Source organism: Syngnathus floridae, chromosome 10 (assembly GCF_059516105.1).
Source record: "Syngnathus floridae isolate MCC-2025c chromosome 10, RoL_Sflo_1.0, whole genome shotgun sequence".
Taxonomy (NCBI): domain Eukaryota; kingdom Metazoa; phylum Chordata; class Actinopteri; order Syngnathiformes; family Syngnathidae; genus Syngnathus; species Syngnathus floridae.
This window is the reverse complement of record NC_142422.1, coordinates 11,768,685-11,783,562: the sequence shown is the minus strand read 5'-3', so window position 1 is coordinate 11,783,562 and position 14,878 is coordinate 11,768,685. Positions and strand designations below refer to the sequence as shown.

At 43.3% G+C, this 14,878-nt stretch overlaps 4 protein-coding genes across 6 annotated transcripts; 2 read left to right on the top strand and 2 right to left on the bottom strand.

The window, feature by feature from the left end:
- Positions 1-151: 151 nt before the first annotated feature.
- rbp5 (retinol binding protein 1a, cellular) lies at positions 152-2,813 on the top strand. Of its 2 annotated transcripts, XM_088388268.1 has the most exons (5): positions 152-329; positions 425-528; positions 1,252-1,436; positions 2,131-2,232; positions 2,557-2,813. In XM_088388268.1, the coding sequence occupies exons 2-5, from the start codon at positions 453-455 to the stop codon at positions 2,608-2,610; spliced, it is 417 nt and encodes a 138-aa protein (XP_088244394.1). In that variant the 5' UTR covers positions 152-329; positions 425-452; the 3' UTR covers positions 2,611-2,813. The 2 variants fall into 2 exon arrangements, with proteins under 2 accessions (XP_088244394.1, XP_088244393.1); XM_088388267.1 differs by having other exon boundaries at positions 158-528.
- A 2-nt stretch (positions 2,814-2,815) lies between these two features.
- LOC148392463 (tumor necrosis factor receptor superfamily member 5) lies at positions 2,816-5,785 on the bottom strand. The gene is made up of 8 exons (XM_088388251.1): positions 5,606-5,785; positions 5,413-5,538; positions 5,201-5,347; positions 5,032-5,125; positions 4,795-4,871; positions 4,346-4,453; positions 3,621-3,761; positions 2,816-3,285 (listed from the first exon to the last, which is right to left on the bottom strand). Exons 1-8 carry the CDS (start codon positions 5,679-5,681, stop codon positions 3,173-3,175), a joined length of 882 nt encoding a protein of 293 aa, XP_088244377.1. The 5' UTR covers positions 5,682-5,785; the 3' UTR covers positions 2,816-3,172.
- A 1,383-nt stretch (positions 5,786-7,168) lies between these two features.
- On the top strand, positions 7,169-12,818 carry LOC148392462 (tapasin-related protein-like). 2 transcript variants are annotated; one of them, XM_088388239.1, is made up of 9 exons: positions 7,169-7,271; positions 7,460-7,518; positions 7,758-7,961; positions 8,031-8,291; positions 8,371-8,574; positions 8,647-8,814; positions 8,905-9,011; positions 9,519-9,744; positions 12,411-12,818. In XM_088388239.1, the coding sequence occupies exons 2-9, from the start codon at positions 7,467-7,469 to the stop codon at positions 12,491-12,493; spliced, it is 1,305 nt and encodes a 434-aa protein (XP_088244365.1). In that variant the 5' UTR covers positions 7,169-7,271; positions 7,460-7,466; the 3' UTR covers positions 12,494-12,818. The 2 variants fall into 2 exon arrangements, with proteins under 2 accessions (XP_088244365.1, XP_088244366.1); XM_088388240.1 differs by lacking the exon at positions 12,411-12,818 and adding an exon at positions 9,822-10,429 and having other exon boundaries at positions 7,171-7,271.
- LOC148392461 (vesicle-associated membrane protein 3-like) lies at positions 10,689-14,424 on the bottom strand. The gene is made up of 5 exons (XM_088388271.1): positions 13,953-14,424; positions 13,274-13,409; positions 13,027-13,185; positions 12,902-12,953; positions 10,689-11,914 (listed from the first exon to the last, which is right to left on the bottom strand). Coding segments are annotated over exons 1-5 (366 nt in total). The 5' UTR covers positions 13,955-14,424; the 3' UTR covers positions 10,689-11,897.
- Between the last annotated feature and the right edge of the window lie 454 nt (positions 14,425-14,878).

The following is a 14,878-nucleotide window of genomic DNA, read 5'->3' as shown; positions in this document are numbered from 1 at the left end:
GTATTTTATTTTAAAATTATTTTCATAATAAATTATTTTAACTAGCATTTTAGTATTTCATTGTTTTTTGTTTTTCCAAATTAAAAGCTGATTCTTATCATGATATTATTGCTCATTAAGGATTTTTTTTTTTTTTTAAGTGAGACCCTTTTTGGGGGGTGGGGTCCAATCCTCCCCCAGCAACATGCTCCTCCCTCCTCATGTTGAGCTCCTAGGCACCGCCCACTTCGAGTGAAAGGCAATAGGAAAGAAGATTGAATGAACCCTCCTCCCTCCTTTCTTCCCTCCTTCCAAACTCCGGCATAACTGAAAGAAGCTGTGAGCCTTCTGTGAGTCATTGCTACCTTCCGGAATCAACAGTTCACCGCTCTGAATTCTCTTGCTGAAAATTTTGCTGTCTGAGGCCTTTGTCAACATTTCACAGTGTGTTTGGGGTTCCGGACCAAGCCACCATGTCTAAACCTAACTACTCTGGGCTGTTTCATATGGTGGAACAGGAGAACATGGACGCCTACCTTGCAGCTTTAGGTGAGATTTTTTTTCTCATCACTCCATTGTATTGTATGTTCATAATATACGTACAATGTTTTGCATTGCTATGCTGTCTTGAAAGGTGCAGTGAGAAACATGTGGCTCGTGGGCCAATTTTGGCCTGCCTGAGCATTTGATCTGGCCTGCTATGCACTCAATAGTTAATACACAAACACTCATGCAAAATTATATAAACAAATGTTTCATTACTGCATGTTATTTTTTTAGTGAAGTTTTGATTCTAACTAGTAAAACGGTTATCCCGAGACCACAACTTCACCAAAACCAGAACTCACAGAGACTAAAACACCCTAAAAAAAAAACTAATTTTTTCAACCATGACAAAATTTAGAAATTCCACAGCCAAAAACACAATAAGTATCTAATGTCCAATCTCAAATCTTGACATTTTTTTGCTTAAATTTGCTGGCGCCTGTAGGTCTACATTCAAAGACGCAAGGTTCCAGTTTTATTTTTTTTATTTATGTTTTTGAGTGAACGGTTCCCGTTCATCCATGTGTGCGGTCTTAACAAAAATGAAACGGTCCACAACGTTCATTTCAATAATGCTGTAATCTCCATTTGCAGCTGCACATTCAAGGACTGAGCTCATCAGTCTGTCCTCTGTGTGACCCCACACATGCACACACATTGTAGACAAACACACGCACACCCACACACACAGTGTTCCATTCAAGTGCACTTTTCCTCCTTCCTTAGACATCAACTTTGCTCTGAGGAAGATCGTGTGTCTGCTGAAGCCCACCAAGGACATCAGCCATGATCTGGCCACGGGGACCATGAAGATCCGCACTCTCACCACCTTCAAGAACTTCAACATGGACTTTGTCGTCGGGCAGGAGTTCACCGAAGACCTCGGCCCCGTAGACGGTCGCACGTGTCAGGTCGGTGGAAGGAACTTCAAGCTGGAGGTGTCGTACCAGTTGGCTTTGTGTGCTCGTATGAGCTAAGTCAGCCGGGCCTCCTGTGGGGATTTTGTGTTGCGACTGCCTCCTGTGGTTCGGCTCACAATGGGCAGCAAGAGTAACAATCACAAAGACGGCCCCACGCAGCTTTTGGGTCCGCCTCTGGTCCTTTTGAAAATTCAGCCCCCCCAAAGCCACTTTGATTTAGCAATATGAAATTTGGTAGTCATGTCTACCAAGAGTAGACATGCAAAAAACTCTCAACACATAGTTTGTCCCTTTCCACAAATTTGTCTCACAGTTGTTGTGTGTCTCAAGAAGCCACGCAGGAAAAGAGGCTTGGGGTCTGCCATTAAATTTCAATTTGATGCTGTCATTTCAGGGGTCTTTACTTGAAAACATTTTTGTGTGTTTTATGGTGGTCGATAAAAGTTTGCACTCAAAAAGAAAAAACAAACAAACATTCGTTTCTTATTTGTGTCTATCTGTATGAGGTTCGAATTTAAGTGTCTGAGTTTGGGAAATCTCTCCAAATGTTCATCAGAAACAAATTCCAAGAGCATTCTATAAATGTAACCAGCTTGGAGGCAACACTAAAGAGGGTTTTAAACGTACAAACTACTTAACATGCAGATTGCGTGTGCAGTTGTCCTCACAGCATGTCTTTGAACAGACCACCGTGAGCTGGGAAGGGGACAAGCTGGTTTGCGTACAACGAGGCGAGAAGGAAGGCCGAGGTTGGACACACTGGCTGGAAGGCGACAAGCTGCATTTGGTAAGGAAAAACAACATGCAATCTACTTATATGCTTTGTTTTTGGAAAGAGGTTTGCCAAGTTCTCACGAAGATGTGTCAAACAAGACATTGTTCCCCTAAGGAGATTTTTTGAGGATTTCTTCTCTCCCTCCAGCAGCGGGGAGGGAGAGCAGTGAAAAGAGGAGAAGAAAGGATTACGGGGTCAAATAACGGGGGAGGGTGGGGGTACCGCGTTAGGAATCTAATCTGTGACGCTCCTTTTGTGTTGGAAATTCTTGTATTGATTGTCACTATTAATTAAATTCCTCTGTTTCACCCTAATGGCCTTCTTGCTTCTCTGCAGGAGATGAGAGTGGGAGGCGTCGTTGCCAAGCAAGTCTTCAAGAAGGCCGATTGAAAACATTGCGGTAAAATGATGGACTGTGAATATGTGATGTCCACTCTTAACTCTTTTAGTGTACGTAGGAAATAGTCAAGGTACGTGTGCATGTGTGTGTGTGTATATAAATGATATATAATTGAATGTTTGGGTGTGATGTGTTGAGTGACAGAGCGAAGGAAATAAATAGTGCAGCTTGAAATAAAACCATCAAAATGTGATGGAAGTTTGGAGTCTCGGCTTTAATTTTAAGAGGCTTCCCAAAAATATGACACTTACTACCATTTAGGGAGGAGTACAGAATGGCGAAAATGAAAGGTTTGTAACTGCCGACGGATGCCAGAAGATGACGGCAAAGCACTACTTTTCTATTCAACCCAGTAATGGCCTTCACTTCAATATAGTCCCATGGTATTTTTTTACAAAAAGGCACGGAAAACTGTAGCATGGGATTTACCTATAGAGTTGAATGTGCTGGCAAGCTCCTGATTTATGACAGCAAGTTGCAGTAGACAACCAGCAGGGGGCAGTAACCCTCAGAAGTTGGAGCAATCTTTTTGCAATGTCTCGAGACTTGCGCTCATGTACCGCACCACTCGTCCTCCTGCGGCTCCGAGTGGCTCCGATGGTACGCGTCGGTCCCGTTTCGCTGCTCCGAGCCGTTGGTCTTCAGGCTGAGCGGAAGGTCCTTATCTGGGGAACGAGGATAAAAATGATGACTCATCACCTACCACCAGTTAGATTATTAGTACAGGATGGAAAACGTGATGGATGACCTTAATGCGGATTTAAAACGCACATTTAGTGTTGTCGTAAGGACGTCACAGCTCTTTTTACTGGTTTAACTTTCAGTTTCCTTTTCTTAAAATCATTTCCGTTGTAATTTATTTCATTGACAAAAAAAAATTCAATTGTACACAAAGTGAAATGTTTTCAGATTTTTGTTGTTGTTTTAACTCATCTTCTCAACCTTGGCCTGAACCCTTTCAGTTTAAAAAAAAAAACAACAACTGGCATTTATTTATTACCCAGGTTGAGCAGAGTAAACTGGCAGGCCTCCGTCAAGTTGCTCTTTTGGCACTGATCAAACATTTTGTGGGTTTGTAGGGCAGGTTCCAGCGAACTCTCTGTTATGGTCCTCGCCTCAGTAAGGGAAGCGTTTGACCTGGCTGTGGAAACCACAAACGGAATTCAATTTGTTTAAATTTCACTTAATTACCCGAATCAAACTTGAACAGGAAATCACATTTCTTTTGTGGAAACCTATGTCATAAAACAATTATCACATTAAAATACTAACTTTCTGGTGTGGTTAGAAAAACAGAAGCTCTTGCCCATTAGCATTGATGTCATTTTTCAAAAATAATTTTGGCAGATAAGCACAAGCAAAACCATAACGAAATTGGCATTGCGTGTGTACTTTCCACTTGGTGATCACAGTAAATGGCAGTCAAAACTACCTGTGGCACACATGTAGGTCGTTATGAGTCAGCTGCTGGTGCGGCGTGCGTCACATCATCGCCGCGTTATTGTGTAAAAGTAAAAATGTGCAGAATGTGGTTTCCGTTACATTTAATCTGTACAGAATACTCGGGCAGATACTGCATATCCAGCGTTTATCTTATTCAGAGTCATGCAATTTTTAAAGAATATAATATATAACCACAGTAAAAAAAACAGTGGAAGAATGTCTGTAGCAGGCGAGGCCTTCTTTTCAAAACTACCAAGCGTTTGAAACAATGCATGTATATACCTGCTTTGTATGATTTCCGTTTGGCCCTCCAGCACATCAGCCCCAAAACAATGAGTATGCTCAGCACAAAGCCCAGCCATAAGCCTGCAGGTAAAATCCACGAGCAGCCTGCAAAAGCAAAAGTGCTGTGAATTGATTCAATTACATTATATTATATTAAATTGTCAGATTTGGTTCACACACACACACACAAAAATCCAGTTTCAGATTATAATACAGTAAACACTCCAACATCATGGGTCGGCTGTTATTTTGATGAATTTTGTGTACAGTTCATACATAACCATTTTGTTCTGCTTCATATTTATTTTGGCTATAATTCCACTGTTAACCGCTAGGTAGCACTAAACTAATATGATGTGACGGTAAAGAAAACACCAAGTCATTAATCAATGACAATAGTTCTTCCTGCACAGAAGAGAGACACTTCATGTGAAAATGTCACCCACCAGATTTGAACTCGCCACAGATTGCGTCGGCCGTGGAGTTTCCTGCACTTTTCAGCACTCGACCTAAGTCGTCACATCTATCAGCAAATACAAACAATGTCAAAGAAGCGCACACGTATTGCATCAGGTATGCTACCTATCGTTACAAGATATATTTTTACAACCATTTTTGTTATTTCATTAAAGTGCAGTGTCCCACATGACAATTGAAAACACAACGGTCAGAAGACCTTTGACCTTGTGTGTGTTTGGCAGGCTGAGAAGGAGTCAGACACGTTGCTGTACGTTCCATTCCCACACGGAGCGCAGATGGTATCCCTGGTTCCCCTTGCTGTTAAAAAAAACAACTTGATTTTCACTTGTGGAAATGGAAGTGGACCCTAATACAAATTCGTAGAGAGCCTACTTTGAACCTTGACCCCTGTCCCCCGAGGACAGGAGGTCGCGGGCATACAGTGGTCACAGGAATCCTCGATACAGAAGTAGCCCGAGGCACACTTGCACACTGTGTCCTTGTCAGCCGTGCACGCCTCCGCCGTCATTTGGTTGTTGCCTGCGAATCAAATCTTCGATCGTTTCTTGCCTGTCATGAGCGTCCATGAGTGTGACTTGACTTACTGGCACTGCACGACTTGCACACGCGGCAGCCACTGAGGCTGTTTCTGGTGGCCGTGAACAGCCCTCGCTTGCACTCGTCACATTGAGTCTTGCCAGTGTGGTTGCAGTCGGCTCGCACGAAGCTTCCTGGCGAGGGTGAACACAAGCGTGAGGAGATCCCGTAAGCCCAGCTGCAGCGTGATCGCAAACTGACCCGCTGGGCAGCGATCGCAGCATCTTCCAGCTCTACTCAAGTACTTCTCCTCAGTGTTGCACTTGGAGTCCACCATTTCTTATCAGATCTTCCCCAGCAGTCGCTCAGAGTGTTTGGTAGCGCACTTAAATCTTTGTCTGTGCGTGACTGCAAGTGAAATGAAAGTTTCCCCACTTTATCTTTGTCATCCCACACAGTGGAAACACCCATTTACCCCTCATTTTGTCCCCCGCCCCTAATTTCCTTCCTGCCCCCCCCATTCCTCCTCCCCCCTTTGTTGCAACCTGCAAGCGTTTCCACCAGCACTGTAAGACCTGAGAGATGTTGATGTTGGCCGTGTTGACACAATGAGATGCTAGAAAGGGGACAGCCTTTTCCTGTCTGACCATCATCGCCTATTGTCCCACCTTTGTCCAACAGCCACACAAGCGTACACTGAGCGTCGCACTTTTTTTCTTCTTTCCCGTCATCATCTCAGTCCAACTATAAATAGACTGACTCTGTTGCTTGCGTCTGTGCATTATCAGGAGGCACATGAGAAGGAAGGCAATTAATGAGAAAGGGAAAGAGCACTGGCGGAGCTAGAGAGGGGCAACCCAGAAAATATGCTTGGACAGTCCCATACCGGATATTTGACTTTTGCTATTGGCACCAGACTGTGAGCTTACATTGTCCAAAACCTTGACAATGGTGCCCTGAAAGACCCTGAAAGATAGAAAAAAAATATATATATATATATTTTTCAAAAGTTACATTAGTTTGAAGTTAAGTTACAGTAATTTATGGAACGTATGTATTTCTATGTGTCTCTAAGGTACAGTGAAGATAAAAACCTTTTTTATTGGTTATTTCTCTGTAATTTATTTCTTTTTACATCCCTGTGATATACAGTAATCCCTCGTTTATCGTGGATAATTGGTTCCAAAATCCACCCGCGATAAGTGAAATCCACAAAGTACGGTCACCAATAAGAAGTACTGGTCAGACTAACGAGTTAGCGGAAAGATGCTAATTCGCGATCGTGCTAACACGCGAAAACGGACTTCTACAGGAATGTAAAAGAACATTTGGAGCAATACTACATTGTCCTAAAGGTTAGACACATGTTTCCTCAATTTAGAAGTTTTATTTTGACTTTTAAATGTTTTTTTAATTTGGAAAAAAAATTCCGCGATATAGTTAAGCCGCGATATACGAAACGTGAAGTAGCGAGGGATCACTGTAATGCATTTGTTTTATTGCTATGTGTAATTGTCTGCAGTATTTATTAAGGAGTTATCGTTGGGTTTTTTGGGGGCTGTGGAACGAATTAAACGAATTACAGTGTATTCTTATGGGAATATTTGATCCAACATACGACTATTTCAACATATGAAGTAAGTCCCGGAATGAATTAAATTCTTATGCAGAGGTTTGACTGTATTTTATCATTTTGCACCACATTTTAATCAAATTCCTTACTTCTTTCTATACGTTCAATATTTTTCTGTTGCCCAAATCAAGCACGAGCGCTTGTCTCCACAACGACTTGACCGTCACGATTCTGCATTCTACTTTCACTTTCGCTTTTGACTCTGTTGTTCTGCGCATGCGCAAATCAGAGCGAGACTTGACTCGTCGAAAGTGCGCTCTGTCCAAGTAGTTATTCTCCTCCTATCCTCCTCAGGTTAGTCATTTTTGCTATAGTTTCCAACAATATCGTGACGTGTGGCTTCAAAAAATAGTTACTTTCAAATACTGTCGTGTCGAGTGTACGTCGTGCCGAACATAATGCATTTTGTTCAAATCAAAAGTGAAAGGAAATGTTTTTTTTTAATGGCCGCATTTTCTGTGTTGCTCTTATTCGCCCCAAAGAGACGCCATGGAGGTGACGAGAATCATTTTGTGTGGAGTCTTAACGACCTGCGTGTGTGGTGAGATCCTTTTTTCAGTGTTGTGTAGTTGTTTTTTTCCGTCACTTAACAATATAAACAATAACAATTGGTTAAAACAGGAAGCAGGGAAACCGGTATTGCGATACACTTTAATGCAAATAAAATTTTTAGATTCGATTAATTCAAATAATCAAGGGAATAACCGATAAATTAATACATTCTAAAATTGTTTGACTATAAGTTCCTTCAAATGATATATTCAAAATGGTATTGTGCAGCATCTGGAGTTGCAGATGTGGTTCTGTCCTGCGAGTTCATGGAAGACTCGGTGGGACTGCACATGAGCTCCGGCTTCCCCGGTAGTCCGGCCACACTCATCTTGAGAGACGTGTTTGTTGATTCCCACGAATCCCTTGAAGTTCAATCTCCATTTGTCCCGCTGGCTAACCCGGATCCACGTGCCATTATGTTCGAGTCCAACGGTACATCCCCCGCTGTGGCATATTTGAACGTCGGCGCGGCTGTGACTGCCCCTCCTTTGTTTGTTGCAGTGTCGTCGTTCAAGATTCCCAACATCAACGTTGTACTCCACGCGGACTGCAACGAGCAGGAGGTGATGTGCAAAATAAGCAAGTATGACTTGAAGGAAAGGTCGGGATCGGACTATTTTCTGGTGTCCATCGATGTGAAAGACGGGGCTTTCGGCACTTTGTTGATTCTACGTGCCATGCCATCGGCCGACGACCAATCGAGTCAGATTCACATGGAACTGGGCCTGCCCTTGAGTCAGACTGGAACATTGCTGACTGAAGGTACAATATTGCCAGTGTGTGTGATTGCGGGCTGCCAGAAATTTAAAGTCATCCTTCCTCTTGCGTTTTGTCTCCTCAGTGTCTTTCCTGGTGTTTTCTGCCGTCAACTCTGTGTCCGCGCCCCTGAGAGGTGCCGGCCTCCTCAGCTGCGGATTCAACCATCGGGACATGGCGCCCGATGAGGAAATGCACATCGAGTGGCGTCAACAATATCGAGGATTTGGACAGAAAATCATCAAAATAGCGACGAGGTTGAACGATACGCAAGGAGGTGCCGCTGAGGGTGAGTGCGGCCTTGCCACTGTCGAGTGTTTAACAAGAGGTGAGGAGAACGGCGCTGTTTCTGATTCGCCAGTGCGTCACTGGAGCAAGGACTCCAGCATGGATGCTAGCCAGGTTGTGAGCGAGGGGAACGCCTCAGTGACCTTGAGCAACTTAAAAGTTACAGATGAAGGCGCCTATATCTGCTCCGTCGCTATCGGTCCTTTCTCTGGCCAGCAGGTGATCAAGCTGCAGGTGGTTCGTAAGTTTCGCCCCAATATCACCTCGCGCCCACGACAGGGAGCCGGCTGGCATGGGAATGCATGCATGTCTGTTTTGCTCTTCTTTGCAGAGGCACCAAGTGTTTCACTTTCGGAGGAGGAGAAGCTAGTTTTAAAAGGAAATACAGCACAGACCCTAAGCTGCCATTGTAGAAAATACTACCCTCTAGAGGCTAAGGTGGGTCACTGCAGGGTACTACGCTACCTTTACTGTTCAATTCTTTCTGTGACCAAGTTCAATCTACTCATATACTATATATCAATCAGTTTTCCATAAAATAAAAAGTCAACCAGGCAATAACTCCTAAAATGGGACTCTTAACTCTTAACTGAACTCGCTACCCCCTTCTGCGTAGCGTGCGGCACTGTTGCGCTATTTTCGGGAATGTCTGCTGTACGCGCACTTGCTCCTTTTTTTTCTGCTCCTCTTATTTATTTATTTATTGTTGTGTTATTTATTCATTATTTATTCAGCACGCTTTTGTTGTACTTGTTTACTTGTTTGTCTGTTGTGAGCCATGTCTTGTCACCGTGGGATAGGGGGGAACGAAATTTCGGTTTCTTTGTGTGTCTTTGGCATGTGGAGAAATTGACAATAAAGCTGACTTTGACTTTGACTTTGACTTTGACTTAAAATCTGAGGTACCCTCTGTAAAGCAACAACATCAATTACGTTCTCCCGCAGGTGGAGTGGCTTTCACACTCGCCGACGGACGAGGAGCCCGCCATCCTCGCCGATCAGGGCTCGATGTCCAGCCACCAGAAGCATAGCGATGGCACCTACTCACTCTCATCCCACCTGGTGGTGCCCACCGATGTGGCCCCGGGAACCCGAATCACCTGCAGGGTGTCCCACGTGGCCCTGGACGCTCCGCTTTCCGTCAGCGTGCTAGTCGAACACCCGGAAGCAGGTACGATCTAGTATCAGAAAACAGATACTCTAAACAGAGGGAGGTATTGTGAGGGTAAAATGTTTGTCACTCCACAGATGACTACTGGTGGGTGTTGTCATTGTTGGTCATCACTGTGGTGTTCTTCTACCAGCTCATCAACTAGAAACACGGCGTTTATTTATGAACTGGCTTCAATTCAAACGGATTATTTGCTGACATTCTGTTCACTGTGTACGTTTCATTCCAACAAGAAGAATCTCATTTCCGTCAACATGAGGCTTTTAGCCTAGACTTGGAACAGTAGTGGCCATGATTTGTTCATCTTCATTAATAGAACACACACTACTTCCTCCTCGCTCACGTCATCAGTACGTGCTCCCATCTATGCCACAAACACAACAGATTAGCAAACAGACTTAACATTATTATTATTGTCTAATGTTACCACATAAATTATCTTTGACCTAAATTAATAATTTTTAGCAGAGTACTACAAAATAGCTTTAAAGGACAAAAAACTGTAAATATATATATTTATTTATTTACTTTCTTTAGTGAGTTCGACTTTGGCTTGAGTTGGAATATTATCCTGGAACTTGATGGTAATTTTATATTGTTCTGTAAATGGGATTTGACATTTATTTACAGGTTGCATTACCACTGGCATTGTTTCCAAAATAAAGTCTTGAAAATAAATATAAAATGGGTGTACAATGTCAAATATATATTTTTGTAACATCAAAGCAGTGATCAGTATAGAAACAAATAAGAACAAAAGTTAGAAAAATATCACTTACCATTGTTTTGATGTTGCCGTGAAATGAAAGAAACAGCCACCAAAAATGTCGGTCCCGTCGTTTGTCGATATCTGCCCCGTAACTACCCTGCTATAAAAAATGGATGAATGGTATACGTACTGCATTTAAATAATAAACACAAAAAAACAACACAGTCCCACAGAACTGTTTTAATTGTTTTATTGGCATCAGCAAAATTGACAAGCATGCATTTTGTCCGGCAAACATTTTCACCTCCCGCTGCGTTGTTCATGTAAATCACAAAACAGGTGTTCAGTGCCAAATAATCCCATTTCGCCGTCTAACTGCAACGTGTGTTAGCAACCGCTAGCTATGCAGAAACGCACCTTATTTTTAATGTATTACACCCACAAATTAGTGTTAGAAGAAAATATGCGCATCTTAATTATATGTTAACAACCCCTCCTTCAAAAACCCCTGAAAGATGGACGTGAACGTGACAAATGCCTTGTTAGAGTGCTACATGATGCTAACAGTTGAAAGTAGTCGCGGTTTGGCACTGGTGAGCGGTTAGCCGATCGGGAAGACGTTCAACAGAGAGCAGTTAGAGAATGAAAGAGCGGATGCGCTAATGGCGCTATTAGGACAGAAAACTACCACGACCGTGTTTGTCATGCAAATAGGAAGCCAAGCTCACCTTGACTGGTTTTGCTTTCGTGTGGCAGCAGCAGCAAAACCAGGAGACATAGTACCACACACAAAACTTTGTCCACGACTGAGCCAAACATTTGAGAGACTACTTTTTTTTTTTTTCTAGTGCAACTGTAGAAATGTGATTAAATGCTGAACTTTGATCTCGTCCATTTGAATCCTCACTCTTCTTCAAAACCAAGCGTGACAAATGATTCCCTCCAAGCTCACAAATCGGGCCCACATTAAAGGAGGCTCAAGATTTCTTCCCATTTCCTTGATATGCAGCTTACTAGAATGCCATTTGTTCTCCAAAACTAGGACAATTAAGTACACAAGAGGAACAAATAAGGCAAACTAGTAGAACAAGCACAGGCCTTGAGCTGGATATAAAGGAAATGGAAGAGAAGCTAAAACGGCTTCTCGTACGCATCACTAACCTCACGCAAATGTTCTTCTCTCTCCTTCAATAATACATGAGCCGCCATGAACCCGAGCAGAGTTTAAGCCGAAAACAGGCGCTGGGAGGAGGACGAGCAGGCAAGGGGAAAAAAAAACACGACAAAAAAATAAACAGCCCAGACAAGTGAAAGCTGCCGTGATGCGAGAGGTCAGGACGGTGAAAAGGGTGGGGGATTGTTTTTTTCTTTTTTTTTGTACGCTCCCGTCTGCCATCTCATCAACATTCTCAAGTCCATACTCATCCATTTTGACGGGCGAAGCTCAGTAGAAGAAGTATACTGCCAATGACGCAGAGAGAAGAGAAGTCATTAGTCTAATGGTCCCCCGCAATATATCACAAACGCTCAAACAAACAAAATTGAAAACATAAAACATTTTCTTTGAATACGCTTGTCAGACGCAACATTCGCTACACACACTTTTAGTTAACGTATACTGCTGTTGTATAATTACGGGAATTTTCAAAGTTGTATACCTTCCTTTGGAATTGGCAAAATAGCTTAAGACAAATCAGGAATAAAACGGGAATTTACGAATTTAAAATAATGGTAAAAATTACTTATTTCTACAACTACTACATGCTATTACCTAGAAAGCTAGTAGCTATGCCTAAACCAGGCTTATATAATTGTTTTTATTTTATTTTTAAATATATTAGTTTTATGATTGTAAACTGTATTTCCAATAGTTGTTTTTTAGTTTTGAAAAAACACTCATTTTTATTTGATATAATTTTTCAATTTTTGTTTTAATAATTCATCCATTTTGTTTTAGGAATTCATCCATTTTCTGTACCACTTATCCCCACGGGGGTCGCGGGCGTGCTGGAGCCTATCCCAGCAGTCATCGAGCAGTAGGCTGGGGAAACCCTGAACCGATTGCCAGCCAATCGCAGGGCACACAGACACGAAAAACCATCCCCACTCACACCTATGGGCAATTTGGAGTGCTCAATCAGCCTATCAAGAATGTTTTTGGGGTGTGGGAGGAAACTGGAGTGTCTGGAGAAAACCCACACAGGCACGGGCAGAACATGCAAAGTCCACACAGGGAGGGCCAGAGGTGGAATCGAACCCGCACCCACTGAACTCTGAGGCGGACATTTGCTCCATCGTGCCACTTTGTTTTAGTAATTGTATTAAATTTGATTATTTATAGTAAACTTGTCTTCTACCTCATAAATGCATCTTCCCTATGTGCCATAATTTACAGAAAAGCATCATTATCTGAAGTCCCAAGGGAGGAGGTTCGTCATGTGTACTCACAGAATATGATCCCCACCACGATAACGCCAATGATGCCCATCATTATCATCATCTGAAAGGAGGAGAAGATAAGACATCAGCAGTGAGAGTCGAGCTTCTTGAGGAGCCCCCGCTCGTGTACCCACCTTGCAGTTCTTCCACCAATACTTGTTCTTGAGCTTGGCCGCGCAGCTTTCAAACTGTGACGCCCCAGCTTGAAGGGCGTCCGCTCGGTCGTCCAGCTCGGAGAGCTTCTGGTCCCTTTCCAGAACCTTGTCCACATTCACCCTCATGATGTCCACCACCTGACAGTCCGGGATGGGAAAACATTTTTGGAAACTCAGGAGTTACGTTTTTTTTTTTTTTTTTTTTTTTTTTTTTTTTCCCATGTACCTCCTCGACTTGGGCCTGCGTCTGCTGTAGCCTGCGGTTGCTGGAGGTGTTGGGAGGAGCTGGGGGCCCACCTCCCGGGGCTCCCTCTGCACCAGGGGCTCCCGGAGCGCCTGGGGCTGCGGCATCTGGGGCAGACCTGTGTGGAACCACATGTGCAAATAAACTCATGGAAGAGAAGACGGAATAATTATTTGGCACAAATATGCCACAAAGCACTACATGAAGATCCTCAGCTCACTAAAGTGTAGTTCTTTGGCACCAAGATGGCGGCAAAGCACGACAGGAAGCTCCGACCCAGTTCAGCATGATTCCTTGGAACCGAGATGCCACAAGATGGCGACAAAGCACTAAATGATCTTTAATTCATGTCAACGTATTTCTTTTGCCACAAGATAGCGTCAAAGTATGACTTGGGTTTTTGACCGTGCTTTAGCAAACAAACAAAGAGAAGACCTATGCATACTAGATTGTGCAGGTGCACCTTATATTGAAGCCGGTACCTTTATGTTGGTCCACAGTTCAAATGTTTAATTATTTAACTTAATTATTCAGAACATTTTATTGTACAAGGATGCCGAAAGTATAGATATAAGACTTTCTTTTATTTGTCCCACTCAAGAAAATTCTCAAAGTGACTACAGCAAGCAATAAATCCATCCCAATCTGCAGAACCACTCACATGTTCTATGCAGCTGTTTGCGCTGACTCAGCGGAGTAGGAGGAGAGGCGAGAGGAGGAGGCACAAGGAGGTTCCAAAGTCTTAACAATGAAGTGAAACCGTGACAAAACAAAGAATCAGGCGGAAAACAACAACAAAAACAGAAAAAGTTTGTCCAAAAAAATCATCAAAGTGTCGCAGTGCAGCAACCCCCCCACAAAAGCAGCCGAGTCAGCAAAGAGAAGTGAGCTGAGTGATGCTGCGTAGTTCTCCTCAGCATCCAGCTCTTCCTTCCCAAAAAAAGAAGCAAAAAGCTCGGCTCGGTGCTCGAATTTCCAGTGCAGAAGCTGTTGAGGTCGATTCCTAATGTTTTCCTTCCTTCTCGCGCTTCTCTGCGCCTGCGTGGCAGATGAAGCGTGATGCGCGTGGCTGCTGCTGCAGTAATGCGTCGAGTTCCTCTCCCACCTTTCCCCACTTGGACTCGGAGCCACAGTGCGGTACTGCCCCCGCTCAACGCCCCCCCCCCCTCTTCTCTGCCCCTCCTCCACCTGCACACTTTGCAGTACTGCAGCCCTGGTTCGGTGGGGGTGAGGGAATGGGGGGGCAAGTGGACGTCACTGCAGTGCGTGGATGCCCACGGAGCGTTGACTCAACTCTTTTCCCTCTGATAGATGGACTTCCATGTCAATGCAAACATATGTTTGTATGTACTGTACAGGGGGTTCTCGCTTTACGACATTTCGCGGTTACGTCATGATCCCCCGTTGACATGTCTGATCAATCCGCGGCAACTAATCAAAGAAACGTGCTTTACATAAAGAAAATATAAAAATCAAACAAGAAATATTATTATTGTATATACAAACGTAAAGACGATAATTTAATAGAATGTAAAACAATTTTCTGCGTCATGATCAATTCGGGGCAGATGCTTCTGCTATGTGCAA

Coding starts and splice junctions, on each gene's coding strand:
- rbp5 (XM_088388268.1), top strand. CDS start 453: ATGTCTAAACCTAACTACTCTGGGCTGTTTCATATGGTGGAACAGGAG. Junction 529..1,251: donor CGCCTACCTTGCAGCTTTAG/GTGAGATTTTTT, acceptor CTCCTTCCTTAG/ACATCAACTTTGCTCTGAGG. Junction 1,437..2,130: donor TAGACGGTCGCACGTGTCAG/GTCGGTGGAAGG, acceptor GTCTTTGAACAG/ACCACCGTGAGCTGGGAAGG.
- LOC148392463 (XM_088388251.1), bottom strand. CDS start 5,681: ATGGTGGACTCCAAGTGCAACACTGAGGAGAAGTACTTGAGTAGAGCT. Junction 5,126..5,200: donor GACAGGGGTCAAGGTTCAAA/GTAGGCTCTCTA, acceptor TTTTTTTAACAG/CAAGGGGAACCAGGGATACC. Junction 4,872..5,031: donor GCCTGCCAAACACACACAAG/GTCAAAGGTCTT, acceptor ATTTGCTGATAG/ATGTGACGACTTAGGTCGAG.
- LOC148392462 (XM_088388239.1), top strand. CDS start 7,467: ATGGAGGTGACGAGAATCATTTTGTGTGGAGTCTTAACGACCTGCGTG. Junction 8,292..8,370: donor TGGAACATTGCTGACTGAAG/GTACAATATTGC, acceptor TTGTCTCCTCAG/TGTCTTTCCTGGTGTTTTCT. Junction 9,745..12,410: donor AGTCGAACACCCGGAAGCAG/GTACGATCTAGT, acceptor ATTTTGTTTTAG/GAATTCATCCATTTTCTGTA.
- LOC148392461 (XM_088388271.1), bottom strand. Junction 13,186..13,273: donor CGCAGGCCCAAGTCGAGGAG/GTACATGGGAAA, acceptor CCGGACTGTCAG/GTGGTGGACATCATGAGGGT. Junction 12,954..13,026: donor ATTGGTGGAAGAACTGCAAG/GTGGGTACACGA, acceptor TCCTCCTTTCAG/ATGATGATAATGATGGGCAT.